Source organism: Metopolophium dirhodum, chromosome 8 (assembly GCF_019925205.1).
Source record: "Metopolophium dirhodum isolate CAU chromosome 8, ASM1992520v1, whole genome shotgun sequence".
NCBI lineage: Eukaryota > Metazoa > Arthropoda > Insecta > Hemiptera > Aphididae > Metopolophium > Metopolophium dirhodum.
In genome coordinates, this window is record NC_083567.1 from 3051120 (window position 1) to 3078931 (window position 27812).

The following is a 27812-nucleotide window of genomic DNA, read 5'->3' on the forward strand; positions in this document are numbered from 1 at the left end:
ATTTAAAAAGTTTAAAAACTCAGCAAGTATACTTCTGTATACTAAAATTTGAAATTTGCATTTCTCGTTTGAAAATGAGGACTCCCAAATGTTCAACAATACAATTTTTGTTGGTAATAATTCACAAATATTATACTTAGTATAGGGGAAAAGTTAACAAGAATAAACAATCAAAAGTTATTAAAATCCATTATGGAATGAGTCAATTTAATTTAGATTTATAAGTACTTGGTAGATATATATATATATTTGATAATATATTATATATAAATGCGAAAAAACTAAAAAGAGACCTTGCCAATAATATCAAAGGTTTCCTAATGAGAATAGAAAAACTATTTGTTTTAAATATTTTCAACAAAAGATTAGTATGAAATGGTTGATTGGTTGATAATCGAAGAATTCCCCCTCCATGTCCAACTATAGCATATCTATTTTTTTATAGTGTTATATAGCACTTTTGACAAAAATATTTACCCTCGTATTCATTATTCAATTTGTGGATGTATACAAGACTTTCCCTATTTAGATTGTTACATAATATAATGAACCTATGCAGGAATGCAGGATAATAAATGGACCTGGACAATTAAACATATTCGCTTTAATATAATATATATAGGTAATACCAGGGTAAAAATGGGGGCTAGCACTTAGCGATGAGTGATGTTGATGATGAGTGATGCTTGATGAATCACCCAGTGTGTATACTAAATACTGTATATATATAACCACAGTTTTTTGGAAGGTTTGGTTTGTTGAATAATGTAATGTCGTTTTCTAAAATAGTTATACCTATTTGAATAAAAAATAAATTGTAATCGATAACTTCTTATAGCTGATAAGCAATAATTAACTGGCCTGACGGGTAAGAGACACAATTATCTATAGAGGATTCAGGACCGTGTACTTAAGCCTCAACATTTTCATTGATTGAATATTGGGGACTGGGGTTGTTATAAAGCGTGCACTTGTCACTTGATATGTATTAATCTATTTTTAATTGTGAGACTTTTCTTGTAAGTACGATCAATTTTGCTTTTGCAGTCTATCAAAACATATATATTATATGTCTACTGACAATTATTAATGACGCAGTTTAGTCGAGTATAAAAAATAATAATGTATATTCGTAAAACAACGGTTGAAGAGCGTTTGAAAAACGGTAATATTATTCTTACAAAGAACCTGTGACGCTTCTCCCGTGCCCGGAGCTAATAATAAATTGATCATCGGAATTCGCTTTTTAACATATCGGAGAGTGACGGAGCTGATTATTATTAGCGTCACAATTATAGGTACCTATGGCGTAGATTAGACACTTCAAACCTATGTTATGATATTATCCACAGGTTCTTTGTGGGAATAGACAGTTGTTCATTCGCCTTTGTGACTTATTTAGAATGTATTATATATTTGTATTTACGTATATCATCAAACTGTATATGAAAATTATGTTAGTAGGTTTTTAAAAACATATAAACCTTGGTAAAATAGTCGCCCGCCGATTTTTCGTATCATGAAATATTATTATACACATTACACATTTACACGTCATAATATTGCATTATCATTTATTGTCGCTTGATTTAATTTTTATTCATATACATGTACATTTTTATGCATATTCATATAGGTAGGTACATAAATCTTTATAATATACTAAATATACGTCCTAGCTGGAACGTTTCTTCATGCCAGGACATGCTACAAGATACTGTTTTTTGGATGGACTGTTGGAGGTTAACCCAAAGTTTTTACCTAACCATAAAAAATTTGAACGTGATTAGTTGTTCACCCCTCGACGTCCTAGTCTGTAGGGTAGTTAAACTATTATTTTTAAATCAAAATCCAGAATACCTAATTGCGCATGTATTTCCGACATTTTATTGTTTGCTCCAACATGATTTAGATTAAATAAAGTTCAATACGAATTAAAGCAAAAACAATAATAAAATCATGTTCAATAAAAAATTTTAATGTTTCGACTAGAGAGCCATCAATGGTTGCAATGGTAGGTAGTCGAGGACTAGTGAACCTAACCTAACTACCTTATAAGGCGCGGTGTTTAATGTTCTTAAAAACAAGAAAAATGCCTTTAAAAGTGGGTACCACTTAATACACTAATAGACAATAGTACATAATAGAAAATTCGTTAGTCAGACTGGTTTGAACTTGTGCAGCACTGCAGCCACAGCCACATTGGTCTGATTTACACATACGCAATAAAAATAATGACGAAACCAAAAAAAAATAACTATTTATTTTTTTTTTAGTTAATGATAACTTAATTTCAACTTTTATCTATTTTTTGAAGATTTGCGAAAAATGTACTCAAAGTTTAAAAAAAATTCCAAAAAAATCTCTAAATATAAAAAAAGATAAGAAACCCAAAAGAAAATGAAAAATACATGTTTAATTTTTAAGATTTTTAAGCTCCGTTTGTCTTTGTTCCTTCCTACATGGAAGTATTCAGTTACCATTATAATATCTAAACCTAATAAGCCTAAGAACCTCACCATCTCACCAGTTCTTAACGTCCTATCAGTTTACTACCCACTTTTGCAAAGCTCTTCGAAAAACTAATTCTACATAGAATTACACCATTAATCGACCGACATAGTATATTACCAAAATCACTATTCGATTTCCGTCGCAAATACAACATAATCCATCCACCAATTCCATAGAATCACTAAAAAAATCTCAGCCTCCCTCGAGACCAATCAATACACTGTCCCAGGATATTTCTAGATATATTTCAGGCCTTCGACCGCGTTTGGCATGACGGGCTTCTATTTAAACTAAAACACTTCTTCCTTCGCCATATTATTTAAAAATCAAATCATATCTTGAAAAACGGTCGTTTTCCGTTCGTCAAAAAAATATTTAATCGACGGTTCATGATTTTAAAGCTGGACTTCCCCAGGGTAGTGACCTTTCACCTACACTTTATAATATCTTCACCGCTGATATAGTTACCTACAATAAACCAAATTCTTCTCGCCTAATTTGTTGACGACACAGCAATACTTACGTAAAATAATATTTCTGATATCGCATCTCAAAATCTACAATTCCATTTAAATAAAATAGAATCTTGGGTCAATAACTAGAAAATTAAAAACAATAACGAACAATCCGCTCAGGTGAATTTATCCCTAAACAAAAGGGAATGCCCCCTACTAAAATTCAATAACAAATCAATTCCACTTCACCAGACCAAGTAAAAACGAAAACAACTTGACTCTCGACTCCATCTACTTAGACCTCTACTAAAATCTAACTTGAGTTTCAAAAATAAACTACTCATATTCAAAGTAATCATCAGACCAATATGGTCATACAGCATCCAAATGTCGGGCCCTGCAAAACCCGCAAACATTCGTCCTATTCAAGCCTTCCAGTCAATTAACTTAAGACTTATAACCGGTGCTCCATGACACATAACAAATGCAACCCTCCTTAATAACCTAAAAATACAAACAGTAAACGAGATTGCAAAAAAAAAACTATAAAAGTGTTCATTCAAAATTAACAAACCACATAAACCCCTTAATTCAAAACATGTCCTCTCTTACATTACCACAAATTCCCCGTCGATTAAAAAGAAACTGGTCTAGAAATCTCCTTAAATAGGAAAAAAAAAATGTTCTGAGTTTCTGTTAATGAACGATCTCCTCTTCACGCGATTCATGTTTGTATATACTTGTCTATATTGTCCTTATTACTTATTGTTTTTATTTTGTAAATAGATTGAATATATTTAAATAAAATATAAATAAAAAGATCTTTAATGGATCAAACTAATTGTGTGCTTGAAATCAATGTTTTTGGGACTTTCAGAAAAAATGAATTTCAATTCACGGCCTTATCATTACAGTAGACTTACTATTTATTTTAACATGTAAATTATGATGAATATGATGATTATACATTTTTTTTAAACTTATATATTGAGATAAACCATCAATACAGAAAATGCATAGTAAAAATATTTGATAAATTACATACATAGCGTGGAAAGAAAACAAAAAAAACATTGAAGAGAGAAGTCACTCATTAGTAACACTTTAATTATAAAATAAGATAATAATTATCTTATAGTGTTTTTTATTTTTTTTTGTTGCTAATATGTTTATTTTAGTAACTTTCAACAAGTATCCTATTTTTTGTATATTTCTTGTAAAATTGTATGTGTTTGGAAATGGAACCTATAGGTATCATTTAATGTACAAATTTAAAGACTTACATCTTCTAAAAATTTGAATTTGAACATTTTGCTGACAAATTGTGGCTATTAAAATAATCATTAAATAAATCTTACATTTTAAATGCTTTGCCGTAGAAATACATATTTTAGAAACATTGTCTATAATTGCAAAATATATAAATAGTATAATATTTTCATATAAGTACCTATTTGAAATTGCAGGACACTCAAATTCGACTATATTTAAAAATAAAAATATTTAACAATTTATTGCTATAATTTTTGAAAATTCACAATTTGTACATTTATAATTATATGGCCGTTGATACAATATATAAAAGGGCCAGAATGTATTTTATAAAATGACAATAGTTATTATAACATGGGTATTAATCATAAAAAAACAATTAAAATCTAATACAATATCTAAATTTAAAGAAAATAGAATCATTATATTTTAATTACTACAAAATACTTATTTTTACAGATATTTTATTATATTATGAAAGCCAATACAGTATTACCTACCTATTAATTGTATGTTTTTTTTATTTAGCTACTATTAAAACACAATATAATTATATGCAGACATGTAAAATATCATCTATTCTTCAAAAATATATAGGCAACCTATATCTACCTATAAAATATTTATTGATAAAAAAGATTGATTGTTAATACCTTAATATTATATAGTGCATTAAATACCTATACATATATTATATTATTATAAAGCTTGTTTTTAACATGCATCGATAGAAAGTATTTATTGGTAGGACTGTAGGAGGGGATTTAATAAACTATTAACATATTATTGTATTTAAATAGTAAATACCAAAGGATCGATATTTTACAACATATTGTAAATTTTTTTTAAATATAAATAAGTTAAGAAAATAAGTTCCAACCAACCATTAAAAAAATACAGAACATTGATAAATTAAATTTCCATGTCGAACTGTTGTGTTTATAATGTCGGGTTGTCAGTATTTGTATAGTATTTGTATGCGATAAGAAATGTACCGAATTATAAATCCATATTAAAAATACTATAATATCGTTATATCGATATTTCTAAAGAAAATTAATAATTATTTATGTATTTGTTATTAACAACTATGATAATTTAGTGTTGTACTATAAGTTTTTTTTTACTCTATTTACATCAAATAATAATTATAATAATTTACACACTCACATATACAAGAATTAGTTTTTTTTTTTTTTTGGGGGGGGGGGGTGGGGTGATTGGGAGGAGAATATACTCCCACACACCACCCTCTTTATCCCCACCTATTTATTGCAACATAATTTATTACTGTATACAATGTATATTATATTATAATATATATAACCATATTTGTACATTATATTAAAAAAATAGTTAATCTTTAAGATATTAACTGTGTGCAATTGGTATGAGTTCATGAACTTCTTTCCAAGTTCCGTTGACGGTAGTTTGTTTTGATCCAACCCCACTTTTTGAAAATTCTGATAATACTGCAACATATAATATTGTAAGTTATTTATTAGTACTTTAAATTCTATAAAAGCTTTTGTATATTTATGTGAATCGATAACCATTGTTGTAAAAGGTAAGGAATTACATTTTTTAACAACAAGTCGCGTTTATACATCCCCCTTTGCAATACACCATAACAACCCTGGCACCCATGATATCATGATACGCATCACGGGTATCTATGATATCATTTAACTGGATATCGTAAATAATAATTTTTGAACAATTCAAAAAAAATCAATACACAAACAAAAATATTTGATACATTTGTATCACTATAGGTACCTATAGGTATTTTTTGAGTTAATTTTAAGAGTAATCTATTATTAAATTATTCAAATATATTATTATTATTATTATTATTAGTATAACAATACAGGACCAATCACAAGGATATATATTTTTTAATATTATAATTTTATACTGAGTAAACATAAAGAATATTATATACCGATGTTAAAGTTGATGAATAAGGATCCTTATTTGCTATAATATATAAATCATCCCAATTATTGGCTGGCTTTCTAAATATTTTGTGTTTCATTTAGGTATGAAATATGAATTATAAGAAACGGATGTAGATGGATAATAATATAACAATGTAATATAATAGTATAATTATATGATTACTTCTTATTTTAAATTTTGAAATTTAAACTTAGTTTTCTTACATGAAAACATTTTTTTTAAATTTGATATTCACAAACAATTAAAATTTAAAAAATGCCTTATTATTATTTGTAATTATATACTATATTTTCTATTAAACTCATCAAAAATATATTTGTAAGACAGAATACCAACTCGAAAATATTCACTTAATGTTCTCAGGGTACCTAAGCGGGTTTTAAATGAAATTATACTCATTTATAAAATGCATTTATTGGTTCTTAATTATAAATATTAATTTTAAGCTCTTGAAATTTTTTAAAACATTATGACCAATCTGTTTGTTTCTACATTCTACGAATAAAAACAATATTACCTTAAATATATAACATGTAAAGCTGATGTTGTTCTATATATAAAAGACTAATATATGAAACAATTTTAGAATTTGCAGTACCTATACCTACATTTGATTTCTAGTTCGAAACAATAGTTTTACGTTTTTTTTTTAATGTGTCAGTAAATACTTTTACTTCATGTGTAATTGTATTTAAATTGTTCTAAATTCCACTTTCAGTTGATAAAATAATTCATTGTTATTCATGCTTTGTACCGTAAATTCGTAACTATAATAAAAATATTCACTTATACAAATCGTAGAGAACTATAATAATTAATGGATAATAACTATGAGAAAATAGTTGCATTATTTTTCGTAATTTAGCCATAAATGAATAGTTTATTTTAAAATAAATAAAACAAACTCATCTATCAACGTTCTATCATTTAATATAATCAGCATCTCTTAATTTAATTTTTTATAATGTTCTTTTCAATTCATCTTTAAGTCTAATAATTAATAAAATACTTATTGGATATTAATTATTAGTGGTGTTGGTTAGTACATTAGAGTTATCCGAAATATATATTGAATTTTATCATTGAAATTTTAAGTTACGTTTAGATTAAAAGTAATAACACTATGTTTGTTCAGAAGACTTCAATATTTTCGAATTTTCAACAGATATCAGCAGTTTTTATACCTAGGCTTTAAAAAAACTATTGATAAACCAAAAATTGCCTGTGGAAATACGAAGGTACAAACTATACACAAATTCTTATCAATATACTGGGTAGGCTATGTAAAACTATTTCATTCGTTTTATTGATTCGAAATAATTGTTCATAAAACAAATAAAATCAATACCTACCACGCACATATGCCATATTTTTATTCATTGGGTAATCGTTTTTTGAATTTATAAATAAGCTTATAATTTTTAATATTAAATTTATTTTTCCTCATTCAATATATGAGCTCCTCTGCCCAATGGTTTCATGTGTAAATTTTTAACCTTCAAATTTTAAATAACCATGTACCCCTTAGATACAGAATTTATCCACGTTTATTTTAGTTAGTATTATTTTGCCTTATACTTATTTACTTACTTATCGTATTATATAATACAAAATTATCGATTTTAATGCGTTGTATTTTAGTTTATAATAAAAGTTTCTGGAAAAAAGTTTTAGTTATAGGCAAGAATAATATTTACAATAATTCTTAATTAGAAATATATTATGTTTTTTGTCATGCCTGAACCGAAAGCTTAATTTTTGATTTAGGTTGAAGCGTTGGATAATTTATTTTTCCGTCCAGTGGATAGTAAATACTGATTTTTACTCGGTGACCGGTGGGCAATAATTAAAAGTTATTGTCCAAGTCCGTTTAATAATTTAATATACATGAACTTATGGATAAGTACTGTCTAATATTTATATATAAAATAACAGATTGTAGGTGGGTTACACTCGCGCTGTTCTATGAAATAGATTAAAGAATCTTGACATCAAGAACTGTAAAGTTCATTTCGATACTATCTGACAATGATAATCCATCACGTATTCACGTGGTCCTAACAAAACCTAATTACCATTGCCGCGGTAATATCAAAAAGAGGCAGAAGCGTAGCAAAAAAAGAAGGATTGTGGCTCGTGCCGCACTTTCACCTGCGACTGAAGTAGCTTATTTCCCGCTCTTGCCACACAATATGGTATCATTGATTTTAAATTATTATAGATTGCTCACTGGCCTATTAATTTGTTTGCGTACTATTTGGTCGGTGTCGTTATGCAGGGATTAAATAATAATATATAATCAATAATAGTACTATGTAGTATGTACCAAGCGATAAGAATTCTGAAAGCAGAATTAAATACTTCGTCAAGTCTACTTGAAATCGGCTTTCCCACGGGTTTGATTTTAACTTCTAAATCTTTAAAAATTGTTAAACTTATATTTTCGAAGATGTTTCAATCAAAAAATCAAAAATGTTGAAGAATTTATCTCAAGTAAACATGTCAAAAAATCCAAATCATTTTTCAGACTTCATATCGTTTCATCAACCAGTACGTTTGTAATATATAATACGTCTAAATTCATATATTGCGCGTGTGTAAGAAAAAGGTAGAACATGCTTCAGATATCTTTAATCACGAATTTAAGAAATTATATTATTATTATTATTATTTTTTATTAGTTAACCCGCGGCAACTTAGGCCATTGCGTGGTTTTTAAACTGTGGGGGAGGGAACAGTAGGTGTAAACACGTGTGTGTAGTTTTTGGCAGATTTTCAAGTGGGCACCTGTAGGTATCTGCCATGCCCATGCCTAACCTAACCGTGACTTGCCCGAAGAAAAATACCGCCCGTGGACCGAGGTTTGAACCAGCGCTGGTGTGCGCCACAACCGACGCCTTAATCCGCTCGGCCACTCCGTCCCCCAATTATATTATTATATGTTGTAAAATCATAAATATTATTAAATATAATACAATTATTGAGATTAATTTAAAAAAATAAGTTACAATGATTTTTAAGTATGCATACCTAGCTTGATTATTATTTATGATGGTAATATATTGTCATTCATCATTGATTGACTATTTTACACATTTTTAAAAAAAATGTATGAAAATTACTGTAGGTAATAATAATAAAATTCACGATTTATTTTTAGTTTCTTTTAAGTTTATATATAAGTATATTTTCTTACTTCTATATGAATAATCCAATTTGTCTTTTGAGCCTGACTATTTTTCTTTTATTACGTTTAAAACTTTTAATGTTTACCTTTTTCCTATTCTCATATTTATACTATTGGTTTAGAATTTCTAAGAACTTATTTCTAACCGTTGGTTGTATTTATATAGGGGTTTATAACCACTTTTGCCTTGTTTACTTTTTAAATTATTATCCTTATTTTAAATCGCATAATATGTCAGAATATAGCTGATATTCTGTCGAAAATGTATGTACCTATAATATACTGTACTAATCCATTATCTGTTGCTATATTTAAGGCTCTTATTGTATTGTGAAAATGTGAAAGTAATTAGTTTTATAATTTGTGTATCGTGTATGCATGGTATTGGTAATTCACCTAACACGCTCACTTTTATTTCCCTTTAATAACTAATTTATTAAAATTCAATTTTGGAATTTCTATGTAAGCATACTTTAAAACCATATTTTTCAAATAATTCGATTTTTATTCAATTTCAGTAGTGTCTTGGGACAATTTTATCTTTTTCCCGAATATAATAAGTACGTAGGTACTAGAGTACTAGACTAAATATTACATATATTATAATGTATGTTATTTTATGTACATTTAATCGTGCAGTGTGCTGTATGTTAATATTTGCCTGCATTTTAAAATAATAATAGCAAAACCTATATATTTTAATAAATATTGTTATAAATATAATATAATATATTATTTTTATTATTTAGTTATTAAAGTTATACGGTTTAATTAGTTTGTATTTTCTATAATTTGCAGTGTTTGGAAAGAACGTCGGCTCACGCGTTCACGTTCATATTTACTGAACCATACGTAAATATTATTCGTTTTTTTTCAAATAGAATGTGAACGTGAACGACGTTTATATATTTAATGAATTTTAACGATTTTTAAGACTTTCAAAATAATTTAATATTAATAAATATTGATTGATAATACTATTATAATATATTATAATATAATATGAATTATAAAAATAAAATACGTGACATTTTAGTGGGTACGGCTGTACATAGAAAAACAATAGTATTATGATATCCACGATTTTGTATTAGTATTTAAAGAATACATAAAAAAAAAAATTCAAAAATTAGATGAATAACCAATTCATATTTCCAATGAACGTGAACGTGTTTGTTCGAAAAAAATATGAACGTGTACGTGAACGAGTTCCTTTTTTAAGCACTGAACGTGAACGTGAACAAATTCAATTTTTTAGTGAACTTTCTGAACACTATTGATTTGGTATTTTTACTTGTTAAGTCTTAAAAGTTTGTTTAGTAAGCTCACATATAGTAGAGCTACATATAATGTTTATTATTTAAAGTATTTTATAACCTATATTTTTTTTAAGTTATAAAATAATGTATTTATCACATTTTTCAAAAAATGTTTGTTGCTTTATAAATATAATAGCAATTAATTTATTATTTAATAGTTTTATGACGTAAATAATGCCCACCTGTTGTAACCTGTGTTTCCTTTAATCGTTTATTGGAATGTCTTCTTTTATTCCAAAGTTCAACCAAAGCTCTTCGAAAATTTTGACCACTTACACAGTACAGTACAAAATTTATTCCAAAATGTGTGTTGTACATTTGATTTGCAATGACTTGTATAGTTTTGTACTTTGCCGATGTTATCTAAAAATCAAGAAATATAACTTTGTAAAAAATATGTTTTTATAATTGTTATTCAGCGTTTGAATAAAACAATTGATATTTTTAAGATATTGTATCTCTTTTAATTGTAATCATCCTCGATAATAAGTTATACATCTTGGCTAGGTATTTAAAAATTATAAATGTCTTATGGTCTCTAAACCATCTATAAAAATGGTCGTTAAAAATCAAGCATGTATAAATAATAATAAATATACAAAACTGTAATACTCACAGTGTCCCATACCATCCATACTCGGAATACGTATGATGGCAGATTAAGACATAAGAACACTGTAGACACGACTAAAAGCATTTCTGTGACTTTTATTTGAGATGTGTGTTGCGAGTTTTGTGACGTAGATTGTCTTCTTCTAGATGGGTGAAGTGTCATTGTTCGTCTTATTCTAGCTAACCGGCACACAGATTGACAAATCATGCTATTGAATATTACGATCAGGAAAAATGGTATCATCATGTTCATCAATACGTCTGCATAGTTTAGCCACGTATATAATTCATACCATGAAAAGTTCAAGCTACATTCTGTCGTTGTTGAGTTACTAATTGTAAAATTATTAATTAGACTTGTAACAAATCATTATTTATACTATTAGACAATACAAAAAATGTATTTTATGTTATATAGTGCTACATAAAACTTTTTAAGCTTTCCTTATCCCCAAACATGGTTAACGTATAAAGATTCAAATTTTTATATTGACTAGTAAATATTTTATTTTATGAACTGTGGTTTAAAATTTTAAGAAAGTGTTAATTTAATTAATTTAATCCTATCCGTTTTCATTATGATTTCAAACAATACTTACTTTGCTAAGACTCTGTCGTTAGGTCCTGAAATCACTAAATACGGGATATGTACAATTAATGCAAATGTGATTAATATGCTTAGTACTATTTTAGCTCTGTATACTGTGCATATCACTGATCTGTGTAATGGATATCGAACAGCTATAAAACGTTCTGATGTAAACACCACAACAAGCCACACGCTAATAAAACTGCATATCTATGTATATAAAAAAAAACAATTAGTTTAATAAATTATAATGTATATTGATAAAATGAAAAAATTATAAAATCTTATAAATATCATTATTGGTCTAGTTCTTATATTTTCAATCCATAAACAAGTTCCACAATTGTGTCTGAAACTCAACTCTGAGAATAGTGTTTTTGCATTTCATCAGTTTTTCTGGTTTTTAGAACTTATTTATTTATTATTAATTATTCTTAATTAAGATGTAGGTACGATTCTATTGCTAAATTGAAATAGACCTGAATCAATAAAATTAAAATATAAGATGTGTTTGAAATTTTTTTCGAGACACATCTTATATATTTCATCGTACCTATATGTATATCTTAAAAAATAAATATTGTTGCAATTTGATGTTAGTTTTAAAATATTTTATAAAATTAGTTTCAATTATATATTCATATATCATTGTTTAAATGGTTGGAATTTGATGATATTATTTATTACCTGGGTACCTATGTAATAAAATTGATTTATAGTATATTATGTTGGAGTTCTATTTTCATTCAACCGCGTCTTATTTTAAACTGTAGATTAATTATCGTCTGAATACTGCATGCACTCTTATAGGTTTTTCATCGTACTTAAGATAATGCCTTAGAATTGCTGTAATAAAATTCCACACCTGAGGGGATCGATTTACTTCATCAGAAGTTTACAGGCTGTTATTTTTGAAGAAGAAGAATTGTTATCCATGAGACAGATGTTAGTGCTTTTCACTAGTTATGTTACTGTTTATTACGACGTTTAATTGATTTACTTTAAATCGCGAGCATCGATCATGCTATGGAAAGTAATTACTTACATAATCTTATCTAAACTTAACTGTATATTTATTTGATTTTACGCTAATGTAAATAGAATGGTACCTAATTTTTTTTAACTGATATAAAATGTAATTTTATAATATTATCTTGTTCAATTTTTATCATATTATTACTAGTAAGGAAAAGTAGTTAAAAAGTATCACATTTATCATATATTTAGAATTTCGCCCTAAAAATTCTAAATCAGGGGTAATAAAGATTTATTAGTTATTACTGTAGGGCTCGGATTTAAATGCTCTTTCAAAATATTAAAATATGTCAATAAAACTCTAAAAGATGTAAAAAAAAAATTCCCAGGAATTGACCCCGAATTTATTCGGAAATTAAGATAAATGTTTGAATTGTTTTATTTAAAAACCAGATTACCTACTGTTGTTTTAGTCCAATATGTGTGTTTAAATATTTTTATTCATAATATTATTAGAAAAAAGTTTAAAAAAAAGAATGCCCTAAGTAAATACGTTAAAAAATGTACTTAAAGTCAAAAACATTTAAATGCCTCGAAAATATTTTTTATATGAAAATATCTACTTATAACTAATATTACAGCAATAGATTTTAAATGTTTGTACTAAGCATTTTAGATTTATACTTTATTCAGCGAGACAACACATCGATTCTGTGCATCCCCACGTGACACCCATGCGTACGGATGCACAGAAGAACTGATTTTGGTCGGAAAAGCCGCGTGTTATCTCGATAGACACTGGACAGAGTATAGATAACATGAGTGTAGTGGTAAAGGTACGCCAAAAATTATATATATACTTATACTGTAGTGCACTCTACTTATTCAGTTTAAAAAAAATAGGAATATTATCCTATTTATAAATCAAAAAATACTGAACAGTATTCAAAATCAGATTATAAAATTAAAATGTATGCAGTCATTTAAAAATCAAATGGGGATAATGGCATAATCAACAAATTAAGAAAGTTAAAATTGAGTATAGCAATATACCTACCTAACATAAAAATATTTAATATGAAATACATACCTAACCTAATCTTACGTTCCCTATAAATAAAATTTCAAAAAATGTTTGCACTTTTGAAATAGTGTGTGTAATATGTTAAAGAACCCCCTTGTATATAACTATAAAATTACTTTTTTAATTACCTTCAAAATATCTGAATATTAATTGGTGTTCTAAAAAACCCATACAATTTAGAGTTAGCTTAAGTGGTATTATTTTATTTTCAGTCTGCCTAATTTAAAATAATATCTATATATCATTTATGTAATTATTATATTTGACATTTATGAAATGCCATGGCTAATAATTTATTATAATAATCTATGTTTTTACTTGATTCCTTATTTTTTAATTGTGTGTTAATTGAAAGCTTCTGATGTGTATGATACATTATTAATATTCTTATAGTTGAAGTGTTTTTACTTACTATCCCTTAGGGATTTTGGGGGTGCTCATATATTTTAATATGTTACACCACATTATATTTATGTAAATCAAATACTTAATTTTATACTGTTTGTGAACTAAGGAAACCCGGGGCAAGATGAGAGTTTAAGGTAAAATAGAATAGTGTGTTTACTCCAAATACACCCATATCATTTTGAGTAAATGGTTTGGAAGTTTGAATTTATCATTTTGTATGTAATTAGTTATTATTAAATTCACGGTGTTTAAAAAGGTAGGTTTTTTAATTATCTTAGAAAAAAATATTTTTTGAAAAATGTAATACGATGTAACATTTATTGACGTCTTTTAAAATATTTAGTATTTTCATTGTATTAATATAAACATAAATAAATACCCAACTGCGAAAAAGGCCTTAAGTACTTAAAAATTATGTTGATATTGAGATATTTGATGATTATGTACAACTCATGTAATTAGCGAAGAATCATAATCGCATTTGCTTATTATTATTTTTACTTAAACAACAATTGTTGTTTGGTTTCACTAAAATTTGATAAATTGAACGACGCATTATAATTGAATAAGATAACTGTAAAAGGTATATTACGTACTTATGTTTAATATATTTTAAGAATCCGTATTTGTTTTGTATTTACATTAAATTAATTGCAAACAATATTAATGTCGGTTTTATTGTTATAATATAGTTTGAAAGTTTTAGTTTCTATTTCTAAAGATTGAATACCAGGTTTACTATAGATTTTATTTTAGGTATACTAAAAACTCCGGTTAAAATAATATTATTTTGATTTATCATTAAAATCCTTATTATAATAATATGTATACCCTGTATCGAACAGGGGATACGAAATAGGGGAGACGAGTGTTTCATAACCCAGTCTCATGATGTATTCCAAAATAAAATATTATGTATATGATAAATAATAATGATTAATTAACAAGTATCTAATTTAGTTTTGTAGATAGATTATAGATGTGTATAATTACAACTTTTAATACCTAAAGAATTTAGTTAATATATTTAGATTACGTTTTTAAAATTTTTAATTAAATTTAAACATCACTAATGACTTTTGTACAAACAGTTTTATAGAATACGTTAACCAGTTATTGTTTATATTTTTTTTTTTTACCTGGGCCAAGTAGACGAAAAATTGACAAAAACCTTGCATGTGATATATCCCAATTCCAACTTTGGATAGTACAGGCATCAGTTGTATTAATAAAAATAATGTGTCACTGATTGCTAACGAAGATAAATAATATGATGACGATTGTTTTCGTAATTTTGTCCCGAAAAACACTAACACTGATATACAATTTCCCAAGCTTCCGAGACATACAACAGCCAACGGATAGTATTTTACAAACCTAGAAAGCAGATAAAGTTTGGTTATTCATTTTTAAAACCGTATTGATAAATATTGAGGATCATAGTTCATAATTATTACTGACTAATAAACTCATAAAGTTTTAAACAAAGTAATAAACTGTTTATATTACTTTTGACCCTTGAAAGTATCCTAACTAGATAAAATTATTTAATTATCTACCAAAAACCACCTTCAATATTGAAGATTGGAGCAAATTAATTTCTACAAAACATGTCATCATACAAAAATAAAATACGTCATTGTAAGATCACCTCCGCTCAGAATTAAAAATAAATAATATAAGTATCAATATAAAAATAAATAGCAAAATTATATAGAATAAATTTTCAATATTTTTTTTTCTTTAAACTATTGGGGATTAAGAAATATATTATTATTTATTATTATATTTTAGTATTGATTTAACGTGACTTATATTTGTATAGTTATTTTTCAATATTAAGATATATTACATTTTTATTGTAACAGTACCTAGTATAACTTACCTGTCAGTTAGGCTTATTTCGTCTTCAAAATCTTCATTTATATCAGTCGACATTATTTTGGACTTAATATTCAATTATTTTTGTAGAAATACAATCGTTCAATTCTAAATCCCTGAAAAAAAAATGCATAAACAAATTCAAAATAAAAAGGTTAAATAATATTAGTAGACGCACTTAGTAATCGGTTAGTAGTAAAGTAGTGTCGTTGGTAATATTGAATCTGTTTGTATCACATAATTTACTAAAGGTTATTATGATACCTATAAGATATTTAAATCGTTATTATTTATATTAAAACAATTATTTTATTTATTTTTAAAGATGATATAAGTTAGTAGCTAGACGATGATTATATATTTAACACAACTCATAAGTAACTAAACTGAGTAGAAATAACTGGGAAACTAATGAGAAGTGTGTTGTATAAATGGTTAGAACCTGTCTACTAACTCCATTGAGACTAAAAGTTAAATTATAGACCGATTTTCAGACGAAATTCTAACACGTGAAACTGACACGCATAGACGCCAAATAAAATTCTTATTACATATTTGTACCGTACGGCGAAGAATAAAATACAATGCAGCTGTATTTAAAAACATTTATAACCGACTTTTTTCATTAATAACTTTAAAATTGTAATTAACATTTAACTTTAGAATGGAAATCATAATACGTTTGTCAAAGTTGTTAACGGTCAATATAAAGAACAGAACTAATTTGGTCGTTTAGACTAGTGCAACACTAGTCCGACGAATATTTACTGTAATTAGTAATACATTTAATTATATATATTTTTCTTATTATTAAATTTATATAATACATTTTTACTTTATTTATAATGTATAGAAATTAACTTTAATTTAAAAACAAAATAAGTAGGTATTGTTTTCTTAAAATTATCAAAATTAATTATTTTACAGGTGACTATACGTACTACTATAGATTATAATACTTTATACATATACCTAGTCTTTTCACGTACCGTACTTTGAATTATTCAAAAGCAAAATTAAAATTAGATGAGGTCTAATAAACATTTAATTAAATTAAAACAAATTGTTAGTGCAATACTATTATTTGATTTTTATACTTAATGGAATTCAACTATTCTGGTTTTATAATTAGTTTCAACTTTTAAAGCTACAAACTTTTGGTCTCATATAAAATATGATATGGTACAACTGCAGTGGTTTATCCACATGTGTTTCATGTTTCAATTTCTAAATATTTAAATATTTTTAGAATTTCTTTTAAATGTTCTGTATCCTTGTGTTATGCATTATTTTTAGTAAATTATTTTTGTATCAATGTTAAAAAAATGTAGGTACGTGTTTAAGTCACCAAAAGTGATGATATAATAGCGGCTGGAAAATAATTATAACTCGTACCAAGCTCACGAGTATATTTTTATTCAATTATTTATTTGTTTTTTGTTTTTTTAATATCATCCATGACATATTTTCATGACATGTTAAATGCAAGGAAATTGTTATTTTCAAATTATCAATTAAAAATTAATGTTTGAAAAATCTTAAAATCAAATTTTTAACGAAATACAATTCTATTATATATTATAATTTAAATTACCGTTACTCAGAATCATACTTTTTAATTAAGTATCATTAAAATTGAAATGCTTATTAAATACCCAATATACTTGTGTCCGTTACTAAATTTATTCTGTTATATGAATAAAATATGTTTAGTATTTTAGATTCTGAGCGTAACGATGTAATGTATTGATTTTACAATAAAATGCTTTTTTTTTTGGTCCGGAAACCCTTTTTTAGTAGAAAAATGCTCTGATCATCAACTTCGATGTATGTTTCTGGTAACAAATTGGATTTAGTCAATACTTTTGGGGAGGTCAACATTGAAAATTCTTAGAACTTTTTATAGTAGTCGAGGAGGGGGGGGGATACAAACATTTAAAGTTTAAATATTTTTACTAAAAAAATAATTGTTTGGCACCTTCGTGATACCTTACAAAAAAGTAAGATAGTCTTGGGTTTTTTTTCCTATAAATTTCGATAAAAAAATTATTCGTTTGGTCAAAAAAATAAAAATGTTATACTAGAGTCTTATTATACCTATTTAAACATATTAAAGATACATATTATGCTCGATTAAATTTTAATCTTCAAACGTTGACAACATTACGAAAATTTGTAAACAGTTTTGTAGTTGAAAATGTATAAAATGTTCAATGTTTTTAGCTAAGGCTTGACAATTTAATACAAGGTTCTTCCTAACTAGTTCATTCAGTAACCAAAACATCACCTATAGTCTTAGCCTTTAGGATAGGTAATAGGTACTTAGGTATATAAACGAAAGTACGAATTCAACCTACCTATTATTACTAATTTAAATATTAATATAATATATTATATATCCTAGGCTGACACACCATCACCGCTTAGAATCGTATTTCGTATACAATGATGTATCATTGAATTCAAATTTAACCAATTCATTACAGTGACCCACTCGTCGCCTACAGCACACCAGAGTGGTACATTCTTGGCCATCTCTTTGGTATTAAAACTTAATACTGATCATTAATTTTAGACTAACATCGATTTCGATTCGATTTTACTATCTTCCTCGTTGATGAATTATTTTACTGAATATTTGGGTTTAGTTTATTTTATATTTATAGGTTTGATGCGAAAAATATAAATTTGTTCTATTTCTTGATATTTAACGCATTGAAATAAAACATAGGATATAAAACATGGTTAGGTTTTGAATTTTGATCATTTTTGATTTATTTAAATTAAAATTAAAATTTTGCAGTAAAGATTATGTTTTTAATTATTTCAGTATTTATTGTAATTGTTATTTGTTATTGTAGTAATTATCTATGTATGAATATTAAATATAATTAATTTAAGATTATATTTCATTTGAAATACATAAGCAGTGCAACTTCAATCGTGATTTTATCATTATATTCGTCTAAAGTTTGCTTAAAGTACATACAGTGTTCGATTTAAGGGTGGTAGGGGTGTGCTGAGAGACGGGACGGGACAAGTTAATGCTCGAATTATTTTTTGCAATGAGGTTTTGGTAATCTCAATATAGAATTTTATATACAATTCGATATAGTTTTTGGTACATAAAGGTGCATAAGTCAAGGGTAAGGTAGGTATTGAAAACCAAAACTTTTACAAACTCACTAGTTTGAAAATATTTAACTGCCGAAAGTTGTGAAAACTGAGATTGCTGTTTTATATCTAAGTTAAAGAAATAGTATTACTTATTAATTGATTGCTTACTTGAACTATTTCTTTGAAAAGTAACTAAATGCTCGTTTAATTAAAAAAATAAAATGTTTGAAATTTGAAAACCACTTTTACCCGTTCACTTAAAGGTTAATTCCGAAATCAATGGTTATAAGTTTATAACTTATAGCTATTTATTTTGGAAACTATTTTAACTTATTTACCACATACTAAAATTGTTATTATTAGTATTAGGTACTATTGTTACGATATATATACTCATTGTTATTACTTAATAAATATTATTTACACATATTAACTAAACATCGCATATATATCCCCGCATCTAAGTTAAACTATGATACATGAAAGACATAATATACATAATTGTTTAGTAGGGAACGGAGTGGCCGAGCGGACTAAGGCGTCGGTTGTGACGCACACCGGTGCTGGTTCAACCCTCGGTCCACGGGTGGCATTTTTCTTCGGGCTAGTCACGGTGTCCGGAGAACAAGTGCTGCCATCCCCCACCCGGGCATGGCAGATACGTATGGGCGCCCACTTGAAAATCTGCCAAAACTACACACGCGTGTTTATACCTACTGTTCCCTCCCCCACAGTTTCAACACCATCCAATGGCCTAAGTTGCCGCGGGTTAACTAATAAAATAAAAAAAAAAAAAATTGTTTAGTTTCAATTAATATAATAGTATAATCCACATACAAATAAGTGGTAGGTATGAAATTAAATATTAACAGTTCAGCGATTGATTTTAAGTGTATATAATTTATCTAAAGTTGTATACTTCACCCAAGTAATGGGTTCTTTTATATTTCTATAGTAAATATAAATTCAAAAATATTTCTTTACTATTTAATTAATCATTTATTATCATATAACTAATCTATTTATAAACCATCGCACTGTTTTATGGTTACATCTATTTGAATATTAATATATTATTCCATGAACTAAATCATCGTATATTGTATTATTACACATTTTTGAATGCGTATAAAAGTTTAGTTATGACTTTGAGTAATCGACGGACTAGATTTACTGGGTTATTTTCAAGTAACATTAAAGTTTGGTGTTCTTTAACAAAATGTTCTCGAAAAGAGTTACTTAATATTTCATCACGGAAGTATAATCAATGGTTACTTCATCATGCACGTTTCTATCAAGATATATAAACTTAGCGCCTAAATACTTTTTGTAAAACAAATGTTCAGATTTAAAACAAACTAAAAATATGTAACTTCAAATGCATATTACATTATGCATATTAAATATGTGTATTACATGTTCAATTGTTTTGAGGGATCGAACATTTTCATTTTCTCGATATTTATAGAAAACCTAAAAATTGAAAATATCAAATGTCTATAAATAACTCAAAATTATTCAAAATATTTTGAAAATTATACCATGTAGGTATGAAAATGTACCCTATAAATAATGAGAAAATTACAAAAATCTACATTCATTTGATTTTTCAATTATTACAAATTAAAAAAATCGATTTTGTCAAATATTGGTTTTACCTCTTTTACGTAAATTTTTTTTTTTCAATTTATTAAAAAGTGGGTACTGAAAATTGTTAATTTTTACTTCCCAAAATATATCAAACTAACTTCATTTTCCTACTATAAAAGATATTGAAGTTAAAAATCAAAGCACTTTTTGTATCATAAATCGTGTATACTTAAAAAAACACACATCTTCATAAAATCACTCTACTCAGAATCTAAAATATTATTGATAAATGATAATCAAATAAATTAAGTACCCTAGTATAAGCATTGATTATAAATAGTATTTATAATCAATGGTATAAGTAATAGTTTCATAATAATTTTTAAATGTATTTTACGATTAAATGGATTCTTATGGCATTATTTGGTGCATATTGTATTAAGTTTCATAGGTGTGTTAGTCTTTCAGATGATAATGTAATAATGCATATTTCTAATAGTTTTTCAACCAGTTATTACTTGGTATTTCTTATTATATTTTTTAAATGTCTAGAGTGTTAAAGATTTTTGGATCAATTATTCACATTATATCCCTAATTCATAAATTTTATTCAATATTTCAATATTTAATTGATACAATGGTATTGTAATATAAATATTCTATGTTTATTTGTTTTTGCAAGAAAATAAATTTACATGATCGGTTGTCAACCCTATGGAAAACCTTTGGATAATTTTTATTAGGTGCTTTAAAAAAGGGTTTATCAATATATATTTATTTCTATTAATCTATTATTGTATATCTAAAATAAGTAATTCCAATCAGCAACTTATATATCAATATATGTGTAGTGTGTACCTATCATGGTATTACTGTTGTCCATATTTTGTAATAAAGAACTAAATGTTTTTTCAAAAGTATCTACGTATATTCTGATATTATGTTTTGTTTGAATTTTGGACTGACGCCAGTAGGTTATGAAGTCGTAATATTCAAAACAGTCATCTCCATCTTACACACATGTATAGTAAAACTGTAATATTGACTATATGGTTAATATTAAATTTTCTCGAGATATTTTTTTATTTTTATTTTTAAATGAAATATACAATCTGGTACCCTGGGGCACAATAAGAATATAGGCTAAAATATTACATTAACATGACTGGGATTGATGAAAGAAGCCACCCAGTACACTTCCTATATCTCGAGATATAACAAAAAAAATATATATCGTGAATAATATCTATATTATCTGCGTTCTCTTGAAGTATTATTTTTTTTTAAAACACTAGGTATCCATTTTAAATTAATAAAACCTTAGGTTAGGAACACACCCATAAATTGTTTGTGAAAACCTTTTTGCGCAAAAAAGAACCATTCGGGCAATAAAAGTCATAGTTGAGAAATCAAATTTAGATGAAGGTATACAAGATACAGAAGTCCATAATTCTTTGTGGTAGGTACCTAGTATTTTTATTTGTTTTGATAGGTAGGTACCATTAATATAAAAATTGCGAATATCCCTCTGTTGCAAGTAGGTTTCCAAGTACATGTACCTCGTCATTGAAACTGGTATTTGTAATGGACATGGTGAATTTGAATTCAATAATAAACTGTACGAAAACCGATTTTGAGCGGTGTGCACTGTGCAGCACCATACTCTATTTCTATAACGATATTTTATTATATGTATGCATACTACCACTAGACAATGGTTTATTTTTCAATAGTTATACTATACTTTGTTGAACTACATACGTCGCATATATTATATAATAATAATTATAATATGCCATCGTGTATTATTGTTTGGCCTATCTCTAGTACCTACTGCCAAATCAACCTGCCGGGTTAGGTTAGGTCAACTACTGCATGTTGCCACCCATCTATAATTTCTGTAATTGTAATCATGTACCTAATATATTTTGTAATTTCTATAAGAATACATTTTGAGGAACGTCGTATTACATTTTATAACCATTTCAGTTAAAAACAAGAATTTTATCACACAGAAATCGAAAAAATAGTCGAACATTTCAGATGCACCTATATATATTATATAAATCCCCAAAAAATCTTATACCATGTATGGAAAATGGTAATATATAAAACGTGTAGAAAATTTCAAATCTATAAGGCTATTCATTTATTAATTAAATAAAAAAACAAATCGAAATCAGGTGTTATGTAAATATCTATGTATATTTCCTTAGTTTTTTTTTCGATTTTATTTAGGGGTACCTGGGATTTTTACTTTTTACCCCATAGACCAATTAGATCAGATTTGCTACCGGAAACCACTTTCAAAGTGGAATATTGAAGCATTTTAACTGCTCCTATAAAGCTCCTACAGACACATTTAAAACAAATAAATATTAAATATATATACAACACACAATTATATATAAAATACACACACGCATCATTGCAAAACCAATACATTAATATACATTTATAGAAACATTATACAATACGTTCTTTATTTCAATGTTTATTTCTAAGGAAATGTGTATGTATTCCAGACTTTTAAATAAATAAATCAGTGATTTTTAAGTACGGCAATGATAAAAAAACATGACAGCAGTATACGTGACAAAAAAATATCGTTATAAAATAAATACATTCAGCGCTCCGCTTGGAATCTAAAAGTTATTTAAGTTTGAAGAACTTAAAAATAATAGATTTTTAATCAATGATAACATTTTTTTTATATTAATGATATTAAATAAATATAAATGTTACGGCACAGAAAATATTATCTTGTTTATGGTGTATAAATTTGATTTCCTTACTATGAGTGTATATAAAAGTGTAACTGTGAAGCGGTTATTTTTCGCTGGATTCCGCTTTTTTTATATACCAAAATCTAATCTCGAATCACGCAACAACCAGCAATGGTACTAACTTGGCACCACTTGTAAGTTGTTATAAATTAGAATTTAAATGTATTTAAAGTTTAAAATTTTTCTCAATTTTTTATTAAAATTGCCTGTATCAAATATCCCTTAAAAAGCAGGTGTATGTCGTCTTAAAAATAAAATTATAAAAAAAAGTTCTGGAAAAACAGATAATATTTTTTATAACTTCTTAATATCAACTATCATACATCATACAGTATGAAATATGGCAAGCGTTTTTACTAGGTATACTACATGTGTGTATGGCAGAGACAAATTATATCATTATAATGCCCTTAAAATTATAATATATAATATAATTTTAAATACTTAAACATCAGAGTAAGTTGAATATATATTTTAATTTAAACGATAAACACGGAGTTTATTTTTTACCCGGAAAAGAAACCCTAAATCTTAGTCTTCTTGAGAGATTGTCTGGTTTTAACAAAAAACAAACATGTTTACTAAAATAATTTTCAATTGTAGTATATTTTATATTAGATGAATAGGTAATAAATAATTTTTCCATACAAATATTCATTAAATGTCATAGATTACAGATTATACATTGTTATAACTTACAGAGCATGCATTATTCTAATGTGAAATGTTTTTCAGTGATTATTAATTTATAAGACTATCAATAATACGTGCTAAAAATTTCAATCGCATAAGTAGAGTTTTAATAATTTGTTGCTTTGTAAAAATAATATAGATAAGTTTTAATTCAAATCGATACTTATTAAGCTATGAATTACTTAGAGATACGCATATTCTTTTGTGTCTATAATATAGCTTTTTCATTATTTAATATTACATTTTTTTCTTTTTAAACTGTTATAAAATACATAATACATAATAGGTATTTTCTTCTAATTAATTTAATTTAGATTATTTGTTATGTGTATTCTTTACTTATTACTTTATTTATAAAGTTTTAATTTAGATTCTGAGCAGCCTCAAGAAAGCTATTGGTTTTACAATGACGTTTTTTTTCGGAACACGCTTTTTCGAATAGTAAACGTGCTCTGAAAGTTTAATAAGAAGTTGTGAGATCAGATTGAAAATAGGACATGGCTGATAATTTTTCAAAGACGAATTTTTTTAATATTCACTAATTTTCAAATAATTTTAATAATTATAGGTACTGCCATAAATTAGTGTACATTTCTTTTTAACATTTTCCTATAGTATGCTGATTATTTTTTTTTATTTATGCAGAAGATTGAATTCTGGAAATAAGGAACTTCAAATTTTAATTCAAATCTTATTTTAGTAACTTATTATTAGTACAACTAGGTAGCGAATAATTTCGACCATTTATATAAAAACATTAATTATTGTTTCATAAAGTTTGCGATTTTAGGTAATCGAACTTAAACTTCATAAAAGATTACTCTTAAAATTTCACGCTTGATACATTTTAATATTCTTTAGTCTGACTTAAACTTCAATGATATTTTAATCTATCAATTTATTGAATATTTAGTCTGACTAACCATCGTAAATAAACTCTGGTAAACCGAGCTATGCTAAAAATCATTATTTATTATTTGGTGATATCAATATGTTTTACAATATATTATAATATATGTTTACTACTTCACCCCTATGGTTCTCAACCCTTTTTCAGGACAACATTCTAACTTAAATCTAAAAAAATGGCGATAAATTTAAATCGTTAAGACCAAATCTAAAAAAAATTGTCAAATTATTTTTTTTGTAACGTACGTCACGGTATTACGTGACATACCGACTGGAAATCGCGGCTTTACCCTACTTTAGACCAATCAAAACAGTAATTTAACTTTTATGTTCCATTAGTCGTATCTTTTTCTAACCTTTTTGAATTTGAGAGAATTTAAAGAATATTTTGGTCCCACAGTTATGTTCAATTTTTTGAAACAAGATAGTCAATCTAACTTGCAGATTAAAATTTAACTTAATAAATTCATTATTTTATTCTTTGATGGAGGAAATCTGTTTTTAAATCTACCCTTCTTACACCTTCTGTTTTGAGGAAATAACGAACAAAAAAAAAGCTTTAGGTAATATGGTTTATTTAGTAGAATTTTTTTCTGAATAGGTACAATGATTTATTATTACTTTCAAATTTAAAACAATACATTCCTTGTCTTTTTTTGATAAAATAATTGTTTTGATATTATTAAATGCAATTTTATAAAGTTGTCGAATTTGATGTTATATGCTTTCGTAAAATTTCACATTATTAAAATTGTTTGTTTATGTTTTTATTTCTATTACATTTATGTGCCTATTATTGGTATATATAGTACGATAAAGCGCACCACTGTACTTAATAGTATTATTTATGAACTATTAACTATTAACTATTAAATTTAAAATATTTACTATCGACCATTATATAAAAATGGTATAAAAATTGTTTATACTATTTTGTGTTTATTATATTAATTGATCAATTGAAAACGATGGATTTAACATAAATACAAAAAAAAAAACTGATATTGAAAATTAGTGTAACATTTTATATTATACTTGTAATATCGATGTTAATTATTAGAAAATAAAGAACAACAGTACCTTGATCCATATACGAATAAATATTTTTTTTTGACTTGCACATTATTAAAAACGCGAGTCAGTTCATTTTGGAGACATTTGACTTTTCTAATAATCCAAGTTTTTGACTTCACACATACGTACCTCTTATCACTGTGTAAATAATCACATTTATAAAATCACTGAACTAAAACGATTAAAATATTGCACTATTAGGTTTTTTGTGTATGATTAACTGAGTCGCTACTCTCGGCACAAATGACGGAATGCTACTGAAACTGAAAGCTCAAACGTCCTCCGCTATAGGCAACCGCCGTTGAAAGTTCAGCGCCCATGAACCACGGTGTACTTTTTCCGTTTTTTGAATTCTCCCTAATTTACGTTTTAAGTTTAAGTATTTCCAGTATTTACACCATTGACTCCATTGTAGACTTAAGAATTAAACATTTAAACCTATAACCTGTCTTAAAAAACTTAAAATTTCCATGTGCATATAATATTATGTACCGTGATTGTACCTATATAATATTGTATATTTATCACAAAGTATATAATAAAATAAACACATATTTGCATTGTTTGATTTCTCTTTACTTTCAGTAAGGTTTTAAAAATCAAAATAAATTTAATCGGCGTAAATTAATAACGTAAACTAAATTTATCTTTTTGCAAGGATATTTAATACGACGTATCAATTAAATTTAAATGTTTATTTTTACGAATACGTTAATTATTGTTTAATAATTAAAACTAAACCGATCTCATTTTAAAAATATTACTTTTTTATTTACGTATAAAAATAAGAAACCAATTACATTATGAGTTCCGCGTGTTTTATATTTTTCTATAATACATTTTTAAAAAAATTTTTATAGTTGAAAAAATTTCCACTTTGAAAATAATTTAATGTATTTGTTTTACTGATTTACTGCTAATTAAAAAATATGAGTAGAATTATAACTATCAAACATATTTTAGAAAAATAAAATTCTCGAATCTAAAAACGAGGTCATAATATGTAAGCTGAATTATTTTGTAAATATATTATATTGGTTATTGATATAAAATATAAAACTTTGTATACAAACTGTATATTAAAATATATACCTTTTTAAAGACCATGATACTCCGACAGGTATTGTTTCGCTTTATGATGCACACAAGTAAATTATGGTAGCTGTTTATGTATCTAGCTATTAAATTCACTTTGAACTAAATAATACTGAACAATTGTATACATTTTAGTTGTTTAGCAGTAACAATCACAAAAAAACATTTCTAAGTATGTGGTCGCATCTTGTTTTATAGATTCGTTTTTTCTTTAGTTAGTACCTACCTATTATAGGAAGTGTTATATAAATGTATAAAAGACACATTTTATAGATTCCTTTATAGATAAC

General features: G+C 26.3%; 2 protein-coding genes across 11 annotated transcripts in view; one reads left to right on the plus strand and one right to left on the minus strand.

Moving 5' to 3' along the window:
- LOC132950987 (protein furry) overlaps positions 1-27812 on the plus strand; it is a 114899-nt gene that overhangs the window by 9076 nt on the left and 78011 nt on the right. The window lies entirely within an intron of this gene.
- On the minus strand, positions 337-27684 carry LOC132950988 (FMRFamide receptor). Of its 6 annotated transcripts, none has more exons than XM_061022641.1 (8): positions 26557-26715; positions 19873-20148; positions 16263-16374; positions 15517-15754; positions 11921-12120; positions 11326-11653; positions 10892-11072; positions 337-5713 (listed from the first exon to the last, which is right to left on the minus strand). In XM_061022641.1, exons 3-8 carry the CDS (start codon positions 16313-16315, stop codon positions 5613-5615), a joined length of 1101 nt encoding a protein of 366 aa, XP_060878624.1. In that variant the 5' UTR covers positions 16316-16374; positions 19873-20148; positions 26557-26715; the 3' UTR covers positions 337-5612. The 6 variants fall into 6 exon arrangements, with proteins under 6 accessions (XP_060878624.1, XP_060878622.1, XP_060878623.1 ...); XM_061022639.1 differs by having other exon boundaries at positions 26434-26715; XM_061022640.1 differs by lacking the exons at positions 19873-20148; positions 26557-26715 and adding an exon at positions 27520-27684.

Bases quoted from the DNA above. Each gene is read 5' to 3' on its own strand.
- LOC132950988 (XM_061022640.1), bottom strand. From the start codon at position 16,315: ATGTCGACTGATATAAATGAAGATTTTGAAGACGAAATAAGCCTAACT. The intron at 15,755-16,262 runs GTAAGTTATACT...TCTGCTTTCTAG, and splicing joins GAAATAAGCCTAACTGACAG to GTTTGTAAAATACTATCCGT. The intron at 11,654-11,920 runs GTAAGTATTGTT...TTTTACAATTAG, and splicing joins AACGACAGAGTCTTAGCAAA to TAACTCAACAACGACAGAAT.